Source organism: Centroberyx affinis, unplaced genomic scaffold (genome assembly GCF_046629955.1).
Source record: "Centroberyx affinis isolate AG114_WGS23_722 - 3 ecotype Tasmania unplaced genomic scaffold, CSIRO-AGI_Caff_v1 ptg003662l_1, whole genome shotgun sequence".
NCBI classification, from domain to species: domain Eukaryota; kingdom Metazoa; phylum Chordata; class Actinopteri; order Beryciformes; family Berycidae; genus Centroberyx; species Centroberyx affinis.
In genome coordinates, this window is record NW_027281564.1 from 58,691 (window position 1) to 70,134 (window position 11,444).

The following is an 11,444-nucleotide window of genomic DNA, read 5'->3' on the forward strand; positions in this document are numbered from 1 at the left end:
ATCGTCTTCTACCGAACTCTACTGTTTAGATCTGACCCGACCGTCCAGAACCAGATCACTCTGCCAGAAAAAGCCTTTCACCCCACAGCGGTCTGTGCTGCGGCAGAGAAAAATAGTTCTGTGATTGTGAACGTGTGCGTAATGGAGGAAGTGAGTCACTAAAAGTCAAGAGTTAATTTTAATTTTAAGTTGCAATTTTTCTGTTCTGCTGACTCTGGAGCCAATATTGTCTGTGGGTCCAAGAACTACAGGGATGAAGAGAGGAATTATATAGAGGAAGTTCCATATTCTCCACTTCCCAGAGTTTTATTTTGTGTCTTTCTGTCCATTCAAAGTTGTGTGTGTGGTGTCATGAACCAAAAACACTCTCAATCCATTTCTCCACGTTCATTTTCCAGCATCTCTCTGAGCCTTACCAAGAACAGGCTGTTTCTGTCGCCGTGTCTTTAAGGCTCATTAATATTAATGACCCTCCGTTCCGATCGGCTAACCGTTTCCAGAGTGAAACGTGAGACGCCGCGGCCCGGCAGCTACAGGTAGGGAAAACTCTCCGGTTAATAAACGATGACAACCGCTCAACCGCTTTGAAAAAAACACTTTGTTAGTCTATAATTTCTTACAGAAATGATAATGAGCGAACCTTTGTGACGCCACAAAGTTACGGAAGTCCAAACGGCTCGTTTAGAGGCTCGCTGCACTAATATGGATTGTGTGGATTTAGTTTTGATACTTTCACCATGTTTAGATAGACCATCCAACTCCTTTATCATCACAGAGGCAAGGGGAGTCCTGCTGCACACCAGGTGGGACCTTTAAGGTCATCAGTTCCTCAGACAGTCAACGAAAAGCCTAAAATATAAATTTATAAAACTCCCCGCCGTCTCCGGAGCGCCGGTCTCAGTCCGCCACGTCTGAGGACCTGATTGAGGCCGCTGCGGAGGCACGGACAGTCTGTTCCAGCCGGCCTCGGTCCGTGTTTTCCTGACCTGCCGACCTTCTGCAGGCGCTTCCTGTCTGGAAGTGAGAGCTGCCATGTTGCATCTCATTAACACCTCCGCCCCACACACACACACACACACACACACACACACACACACACACACACACACACATTCACACATGAAGGTGAATACTCACACCCAGCCGCTCGCATCCAAACATGTTAATTCACACACACACAGTCGCACACTCTGACATGTAAACATACACACACTTGCATATAGATTGACACAGTCGGAGACACACACACACACACACACACACACACACACACACACACACACGCACAAACATGAATGCACACATATAATATACACACACACACACACAAACACAGATGTGTAAACACCTACATATTCGCATACATACACTTTCAAGCATTCACACACACATGAACTCACATGCAGTCAGATGCGTACACACACACACATTTTAACAATTTATTTATGTCCACACAGAAGAAAACGTACAAGGACACAAATATTGAAGGTGCAGTAAAGTACATTCACAAAATCATGGACCAGTGGCATAGATCTTCACAATACAAAACATAATACTCAGTTCTCAGGGGTATAAGTAGCAGCGTCTCCGCCATATATGGCGGCTGCCAATAATAGCAGAGACAGCACAGTACTTTGCAAGCCGTTTAGCCGCCTTTTTGGGCATCCCAAGTTGTTGAAGCCCTCTTACAACCAACCTGTGAGTGTGTCCTAGGCTGCCAAATATGAAAACAAGTAGTCTGCACCTATAACCTCGCTCTGAGATGGTGTTTAGGAGTGGTTGGTATTTAATGACCTTGGTCATAAAGGCTTCCTCTAGGCTGGAGTCAAAGGTGCAGCTACCTCTAAAACAAACACTTCTTTGGACTTTTCATTAACCACTACAACATCTGGTGTATTGGCAGACAGATGTGAAAAAGAGCCTGGGTTACTATTACAGAGATGAAACATGGAAGGTTTGACACAGGAATGCTTGTACATTCTCACTGAAGGTGAAAGATGGTTTGATAAGTCCTTCGCTATAAGGTCCACTATTCTGTCGTGACGTGCTATGTACATTGCTTTGTAAACATAACAGCCATTCAAGATGTGTGACATTGTTTCAGTGACCTGTTCTGTGGTGTGACACACACGCGCACACACACACACACACACGCACACACGTCTGATGTGTGGTCTGTCTTGTGTTTCTGGTCTTCATCGCTCTGTAAATCCACTTGGTGTCAAACCTGTTTGTGTTTTATTAATAAATTTGACTTGACTTTATTAGTCAGCTTGTGAGTGACAGGCTGACAACAGCTTTGATTGACAGCTCTGGGTGACTGACAGCTGATGGGCGGGATCTGTCGACACTCAGTCTGTCTAATGAGCCGCAATTATAGGATCATCCTGCGGCTGAATGAGGTGTGTGTGTGTGCGTGTGTGTGTGTGTGTGTGTGTGTGTGTGTGTGTGTGTGTGTGCCACTCACAACTAATTATGACATGTGAGGAGCTAATCCTTGATGATGATGAAGAAGAAGTGTGTGTGAAAGAGGACATTAAATACTACTACTTCAAGTACTACTACTACTACTGCTACTGCTACTTTGACCTCTGACCTCCCTGTTGAAGGGGAAAGAAAGAAGATAGTTTCCCTACAATAGAGGAATCAATCAAATTATTATTGTACATACTTTACTTTTGTATAGTAGACTTGTATTTTAAGCAGGCATGTTTCGCCCTCTGCTGGTCTGTGTGAAAACTACAATATTAACACAGTAGGTCAGACTGATGATGACATCACAACAAGCTCACCTATTTACAGTACACAGCAGGGTGAGACAAACTGATACACAATTGTCCATTGAATTTTTTATTTTTTGGGGAATTTTTGCCACAGAAATATTTTGCCATGAATACAAAATATCAGCTATCAACAGCTTCAGTCCAAAAATATTCATATTGAAGCTTGAATAGGAAAAAAAGATACAAAAAAGAGAAATGACAAAGGGAAAGCAAGAATGAAACAAACAAACAAACAAAAACAAAGAAAAGGGGAGAGAAAGAAGATAAAAGACAGCAAATACAACAACAGCACAATGTGTAAAAATAAGCACAAAAATAAAAATGTCAAAGTTAGCAGGTGAAAGCAAGATTGTACAGATGGCGAAAGGAGAAAGAAAGGGAGAGGAAACAAGGAAGGAAAGAAGAATTGAGTAAAACATGAAAGTAAGGGACAGAAAGAAAGAAAGGAAGAAAGAAAGAAAGAAGGAAAGAAAGAAAGACAGAAATAAAGAAAGGAAGGAAGAAAGTGTTTTCCCTGCTGTGTAGTCATGTTAATGCAAAACAATGCAACAGATGATGCAAAATAATGCAACAGATGAAAATGAGGAAAAAGAATGTAAGAAAGAAAGAAAGAACGTAAGAAAGAACGTAAGAAAGAATGAAAGAAAGAAAGAAAGAAAGAACGTAAGAAAGAAAGAACGTAAGAAAGAACGTAATAAAGAATGAAAGAAAGAAAGAAAGTGTTTTCCCTGTTGTATAGTCATGTTTAAAGAAAAATAATGCAACAGATGAAAACGAGGAAAAAGAACGTAAGAAAGAAAGAACGTAAGAAAGAAAGAAAGAAAGAACGTAAGAAAGAACGTAATAAAGAATGAAAGAAAGAAAGAAAGAAAGTGTTTTCCCTGTTGTATAGTCATGTTTAAAGAAAAATAATGCAACAGATGAAAACGAGGAAAAAGAACGTAAGAAAGAAAGAACGTAAGAAAGAAAGAGTGGTCTTTGTGCTGTATCATCATATTTAAAGCTGTCATAACATTCTGATAATCCCAGACTGTTTTACTGTAATCCCTCCTCTCTTTTTACAGTACTTTACAGTTTACAATTTTTATTTTTGCACCACATGTTTTATTCCTTGCACTTGTTCCCTGCTGTGAAGCACCTTGTAACTCTGCTTTTGAGAAATACTCTATAAATACAGTTTACTATGACTATAAAAGTTGACATTTTGGAGAACTTTTTCATCTGTCAGCAGCGTTCTCTTGCGTTAATCAAGTGAAGTGACACAGTAGTTTCCAGCGGCTGTTACTGTAGTTACATCAGTGTTATCCGGGTCAGCTCAGAGGCTGCGATGAAACTGGAACCTGCAGAAACCTGATCTCACCTGAACGCATCGTATGAAAAGTACAGTAGCGACCTTTGACCTGCTCATCGCTTCCACTCCTTCTGTCTGGAAGAAAGAAGTGAAGACTATGAAACTTCTACTTTCACAAAATGATTAAGAGCGCAAAATGGAAACAAATGGTAATTTTTAAAGGACAGCAGGGAATTTAAAGTAATAATCTACAATGTTTTTATCAAAATAAATGTCTTTTATCTGCCTTCTCTAACACAACAGTGATCCAGCCTGTATCCAGTGCATTTTCCACTGTCTGTTCTAAACAGCTGGTGTCTGGTAGTTCTTTCCTGGGAAAAATCCTGTGGAACACAGGAAGTGATGCGTTTTTTTAAGTTTCCGGTTTGTTTGGAATCAACAGAAGAAGAAGAACCGGGTAGTTAGCATGAGCAGTGATAGCCACCATGGCTGAACAGACAGAGAAAAGAGAAACTCAACCTGCAGCAACAGAAAATCCAAGCTCCGCCCACACCGTTTGATTGACAGGTGATCTGTGGGAAGTGCAGTGCAGAAACACCACAATGAGGCTGAGGGACAAAGATGGAGACTGAATAACAAAAACAAGGATCTCAAGGACGGTCACTTTGAGTCCTTGGTCGACTAAATGATTGCCAACACAACATTAAAGCAAATGATTGAACTTTTTAAGGCGCAGTAGGTGACTAAAGGCACTGTTTAACAAAATGAGACACTTTTATACTCAGTTCTCTTCATTTTAGAAATATTGACTGATGAACTAAGGGTGTGTTCACAGCAAGCATGTTTGGACCGGTTCAGTCGAACTCTCTGTGCGTTTCCTCCTTTAGTCCAGTTTGTTTGTCCAGGTGAGAACAATACCATTTGAAATAACAGCACCCAGACACCTGAAAAAACGAGTCTCAGTCCAAACGGGCTGAAATTTCCTCCTCGTTTCCTCCATTTTCTGTGTGGGTGTGTTGATTTTCCCCGAACCGATCACTAGTGACGGACGTATCTGAACCGATCACTAGTGACCAACGTATCTGAACCGATCACTAGTGACCAACGTATCTGAACCGATCACTAGTGACCTACGTATATGAACCGATCACTAGTGACCAACGTATCTGAACCGATCACTAGTGACCTACGTATATGAACCGATCACTAGTGACCTACGTATATGAACCGATCACTAGTGACCGACATATCCGGGCATATTTACTGACCTCACCGAGAATGTTGGTCGTTTTTGACAAATATATCGTCTTTGCAAAGACAATCTGTTGGTTAAGGAGGTGATTTCAACAAATATTACGGTTCGAATTTAAGTCCCACCCACAAAGGCCCTGATTGGCTGGATTGTTTCTCTGCGTGAGATCAAGCCGTTGACGAGGGAAACACCAGACTCTCTGAATCGCTCCACAAAATCTGAAGAGTGGAGGGACGAGACTCAGGAGTCTAAGAAACGACCCCAAAACATCTGGAGTATGTTGTTTGTTTTTGAACCGTTGATATGGTTTTATGGATATAAGGATGGGTGTTGACATCTGATAGACAGCAGTTCTGGAAAGCCTAGATCAACAATATGAACTGAGGGCAAACTGCAGTCTGGACTGACGCTCATATTCAACTTTTTCTTCATGTATTCTGACCTGGTATGAAGACCAGAGATGGTGAACTATGGCAAAGAGCGCGCAAAACTGCAACAAAACTCTTCAATTGCACTTGATAGTAAATGTTGTCCGTGTTATTATGACTTAAGGAAACAGCCAGTAAGACAAAAACTTGATAAAGGCCAAACTGGATTTTACAGTTTAGATATTTCAGCTTTCAAAATGTCCTTCCATGAATTTCTGTTGTTATATTCTTGAAATGATGCCTGAAAATAGTAGTTCAACTTGGTTTTACTCTCTTCAGTTCATGAGTTCTTGAACTTCTGTTAGACCCCAAAATCCACTGGCCTTTCTAGAGTGAAGTCTATCTATCTATCTATCTATCTACAAAACTCTTCAATTGCACTTGATAGTAAATGTTATCAATGTCATGACTTCAGGAAACCAAGAATTGACCCAGTTCACGATTTCTTGAACTTCTGTACATCCCAAAATCCATTGGCCTTTCTAGTGTGAAGTCTATTACTCTATCTATCTCTCTATCTCTCTATCTCTCTATCCATCCAGAACAGAAACAGCAGCAAGGCTAACCTCAACCTCCAGCTGAAAGTAGGCTGAACAGTCACAACTGCGGAGCAAAGTAGGCTACAAACTCCCTGCTGCCTCGGTGAATGGAGCGGTTAATCCGGGTCGGGGATTTGGACGGCATTAGTGTAATCTTCCTCTCTGTGACCAACAGGTCCGTTCATCTATCTAAGTCCAACACATCCCCGCTTCATCCCACATGTTAGAATAAACTATCTGACATCTGGGACTCCAGCTCTTGTCAGCTGGAATCTCGGAGAAAAACAGACGTAACGACTGAGCGTTTTTATTCTGAAAGATTCGTCCACGAAGGAAAGACTTCGCAGACGTCGTTTCTGTTGGGTTTTCGGTGTGTTATTCCCCAGCGAGTCAATTTCACGCTTCACAAAACCACTCAGGCTAATGCCTTTTTTTAATCATCTAGTCGTCGTTTAGAAAGGAAAGGCTGCATGAACCGAAAGAACTTCAGGTGAGATTTTGTTTTAAACCCGTTTTTTAAAATCTCATTTTCATAATCTGTGCTTTTTCCTCATTTCTGATTTATCGTTTTTTATGTGTACATAACTTTAAAAATCCCTTCTATCTCTCCTTAGCTCGGATTTTATTTCTGTTCCTTTCCTTTTTGTTTATCTTACATAATCGTTTTACAGTCACAGGGAACGAAGGCCCTGACGCTTGACCTTTGACCTTCTTAGTTTCAGTTGCTTGTAATCTTTGCTGATCTAGGAATTTAATCTTATTCTCCCGTTGTGCTCCTTGTAAACCACTAAATCTCTCTAAATAAGAATGCCTGCTAAGTGCCTAAAATGTAAAATGTAATGTAAATCTAAATTCTCAGCTAGAAAGAAAAGATTTCTGCAGAATCACAGTCAGTTTTATTGGCCAGTTTGACTTGGTTGGTCACATTAAATATTATAAAACAAAAATTATAAAAGTAGGATATAAAAGTGTAACAGTATAGATTGAGGGAGTAGGTTTCTTTTTTTAGAAGTAGGCTAACATGTAAAAGAAAGTAGCATATAAATCTCATTTCCAAATGCATAAGCAATTAAAAATAGAAATTTAGGAATAGGTCTCTTTTATATACATTATGCACATGGTTTTCTGTTGGAACCTGACTGGACTGATGATATGGAATTGATATGCAGTTTCTGTGTCCAAATTAATTATATATAAAAAAAAAGTAAAAGAAACGCATATATCAAATGATTCTACAATATCTGCTTCACGACAAACTACTTTCATTTTATTGAAATGCATTTCAATTTTGGAGTTTTGTTGTTCCAAATTCTAAAAATGTCAAGTGGTGCAACCGTCTGAACGTACATGAAGAGAACAAAACTGTAATTAAAAGGCTTTTTTTCTCAATACATGTCCTAATCAAACCGTTTAAAGCATTGAAAAAGCTTCTTGACTCCAAAATAACCTTTATTTTTCATTTAGGGTAAAAAAAAACAACAACTCCATCGCATCCTGGAGATAAACAGCCAGACTGCAATCAATCAAATCCAGCCAGGCTTTCTAATTCTCAGGACGCTGGCCCAGTTTGGTGTCAATCTCTTAAAGCTCCCCTCTGCTCTCATAACCCCCTCCCTCAACCTGGTGAATAATTGACAAGCTCTCCCCTCTCTCTCTCTCTCTCTCTCTCTCTCTCTTTCCATCAGGCTGTCTTTGTAGCTCAGCTCGGGTTTTCCAGGCCGGGACAATAGCGTCGCTCAGCCCCAGGCGAAAAGCCCTTCGCCTCCATCATGTTTCCACCTGCCGCCATCTGGATGTTGACCAGCAGCTAGAGACGGAGACACAGGAGCCGGTAAGAAGAAAACCTGATGAATTTAACACCAGAAAGGCCAAACTGGATTTTACAGTTGGGATATTTCAGCTTGCAAAATGTCCTTCCATGACTTTTTTGTTGTTATATTCTCAAAAACATGCAAAGAAATAGTAGTTCTAACTGGTTTTACTCTCTTCAGTTCATGATTTCTCAGACTTCTGTTAAGGTGAAGTTTCTCTATCTATCTATCTATCTATCTATCTATCTATCTATCTATCTATCTATCTATCTATCTACCTACCTACCTACCTACCTACCTACCTACCTACCTACCTACCTACCTACCTACCTACCTACCTACCTACCTACCTACCTACCTACCTATCTATCTAGCTAGCTATCTATCTATCTATCTATCTATCTATCTATCTATCTATCTATCTATCTATCTATCTATCTATCTATCTATCTATCTATCTATCTACAATAATGTATTCATGTAAATTTTGTAATAAAAAAAGGCATCAAGGCAACAAACAAAAGGAATCATAAAGGCTTCTACACTGAACCAGAAAATGGTTCTTGAACCTTATCAGAGCCCTTTTTGGTTCTATAAAGAACCCTTTTACGGAGGTTCTCTATAGCACCGTGCTTAAATGGTTCCACACAGGACCTTTATGGTGCTGTAAGGAACCCTTGTAGAAAGTTTCTCTATAGAACTATCCTCAAATGGTTCCACGTAAAACATTTATGGTGCTGTGAAAAATCCTTTAGAAAGGTTCTCCATAGCACCATGCTCAAACAGTTCTACAGAGAACCTTTATGGTTTTGTAAAGAACACTTTCAGAAAGGTTCTCTACAGTACTGTAAGGAATCCTTTAAGAGTGCAGGAAATATAGAGTGTTAAAAGAACCTTTTAAGAACCACACTGGGTTCTTACAGTAATTCTGATTTGCCAGTTATTATTGTAATGGATCAGAGGGTTCTTTGAGTCATTATGGTTTCCTGTAGAACCACAACCCTAACCAAGGAACCCTGAAGAATCCTCCCCTGTATTTGTATCTCACCGTCCATCTGTTGTGCTTTTGTTGCTCTGTAGTTTATGTTCTAAATATCAGAGTGATTTTTCCTGGACTGGCTGTGTGGCAAAAAAAGGAACTGAACTTCACGGGGGAATTAAGTAATCTATTACATTTACTGACCTCCACTGGTGACCAGTAGAAACTGCAACAACAATGACAGAACTTTCCTCCTGCACAAGTCTGGCAGAGTTATTTTTACTTGAGAAGAGGCTTCTTAGCCTTTTGCAGCTGAAGTGTGTTGGCCTCTCTCATGGTACCGTCCTCCATCGATGAACAGTTGAAAATGTTCATCGATGAAATGAAAACTAGGTGCGGAGTTTATGTTCCAAAACAGAGGCCAGAAAGTATGTTTTGAAAGACAGATTTATCAACAACTGTATCAACCCTCCACAGATATGTTATGGTCTGTTTGTGCTACTGGCCAGTGAAAACCTTACTTCATGCCTCTTTAACCTCAGAACTACGTTTGTCATAGTCGATGCTGCGTGTGCCTGGTAAGTTAGTCTGCTTTACCAGACATGTTAGCAGGTAACCAACCATCATTTGGAGTCCTATTGTATTCTCCAAATCTAGTTGGCTAGTAAAATAGTGAAATTGGCTTGTAAGTTAGTCTACTCTTTGGCAGGTAGCCAGTCATCGTTCAAAGTCCAATTCTATTCTAAATATCTTGTTTCTGATGAAAGTAGCCGGTGAGTTTTGGAATCGATCAGCTATCGAAGTAGCTAGTGAAGCTCTAAGGAAGTCAATTTAATTAGAAAATCCTCTGTCCGATTCTTTCAGAGAGCTGCGGAGCCATGAAGGAGTTCCTGCTTCTCTTCCTCCTGGCGACGGAGGCGTCCTCCAAGTCCCACGGCAGCTGGTGCGAGCCGGGCTGCGACTGTCGAGGCGATCTGAAATTCACCATCTGCTCTCGGGCGCTCTTCACCCAGCTGCCCGGCAGAGTCCCGCCCTCCACCGAGCTGCTCGACCTGTCCGACAACCAGATCGCGCTCGTCCCCGAGCGGTCCTTCAGCATGATCCGCAGGCTCCGGGTTCTGCTGTTACAGAACAACAACATCAGCGTGGTGGAGGACGGCTCCTTCTCGCAGCTGGAGTTCTTGCAGAGGTTGGACCTGAGCTGGAACCGGATCTCCTCCCTGAGCGAGGGCTTCTCCCTGGGTCTGGGCTTCCTGCGGGAGCTGCAGCTGGCCCACAACCACCTGACCACCCTGGACAGCAAGAGCTTCTTCCACCTGGACGGCCTGCAGCGGCTGAACCTGACCAGCAACGCCATCCACACCATCCAGACGCGGTCCTTCGGCGCGATGAGCGCCCTGCGGCAGCTCCACCTGGAGGACAACAGGTTGACGTCGCTGAGGGGCGGGACCTTCTCCATGCTGCGCTCCCTGGAGGTCCTCAACCTGAAGGGCAACCGCATCAGCCAGACGGAGGAGGGCGTCTTCAAGCCGCTCACCAGCCTGGCGCTGCTCAACCTGGTGCACAACAAGCTGATCACCATCAACTTCAAGACGTTCCTCAGCATCCACACCTACAGCACCCACATCCTGCTGGAGGGGAACCCCTGGCACTGCGACTGCGACCTGCAGAGGGTTTTCCGGAAGCTGCGGAGCATCCAGCGGCTGTTCCTGGACGACTACTACAACCTGAGCTGCGAGGCGCCGCCCATCCTGCAGAACTACCGGCTGATGGACGTGGACACGGAGCTGTGCATCGCCGAGACGGTCACCGTGCTCATCATCACCATCACTGTGGTGATCACCGTGCTGGCTGCCATGGTGATGGGGGAGAGGAAGAGGAAAAAGAAGAAGAGCGGGAAACACTGGACGCAGCAGGGGGACGTGTCGGACGAGTCGGAGCACAACTGACCTGATCTCTCTCTGTCGCTCTTTCCCAGTTCAATTCATTGGGCTTTATAGACATGCATAGCACTTTCTTTCTTTCTTTCTTTCTTTCTTTCTTTCTTTCTGTCTTTCTTTCCTCACAAAGTTAGACAAGACTGTTATAAAACATTGTAACATTCTGACAACTTTTTTGGCCAACTCTTATGGGCAACAGTTGCCTAAGGAGTTGCCTCAGCACTGTCGCTTTAATCCCAGTAGGAACATGTTGCCAGGAAACATTTGAAGAGATTTTGGACTCGTGGTTTATTTTGTCGATTCTCGCTGGAAGGATTTCCCAACTGCATCGCCCAAAAAGACTGCAGAGTCTTAGAAACATATGTAATATATCAAATTATTCTGCAACTTTCAATTTATTTAAATTTATTTGTGGAGTTCT

General features: G+C 42.2%; 1 protein-coding gene across 1 annotated transcript; it reads left to right on the forward strand.

Moving 5' to 3' along the window:
- The first annotated feature begins 9,961 nt into the window (after window positions 1-9,961).
- Window positions 9,962-11,032, forward strand: LOC139661938 (leucine-rich repeat-containing protein 4C). The gene has a single exon (XM_071540522.1). The coding sequence runs from the start codon at window positions 9,962-9,964 to the stop codon at window positions 11,030-11,032; it is 1,071 nt and encodes a 356-aa protein (XP_071396623.1).
- The last annotated feature ends 412 nt before the right edge of the window (window positions 11,033-11,444 follow it).

Excerpts from the sequence above, each read along its gene's own strand:
- LOC139661938 (XM_071540522.1), top strand. The coding sequence starts at position 9,962 with ATGAAGGAGTTCCTGCTTCTCTTCCTCCTGGCGACGGAGGCGTCCTCC.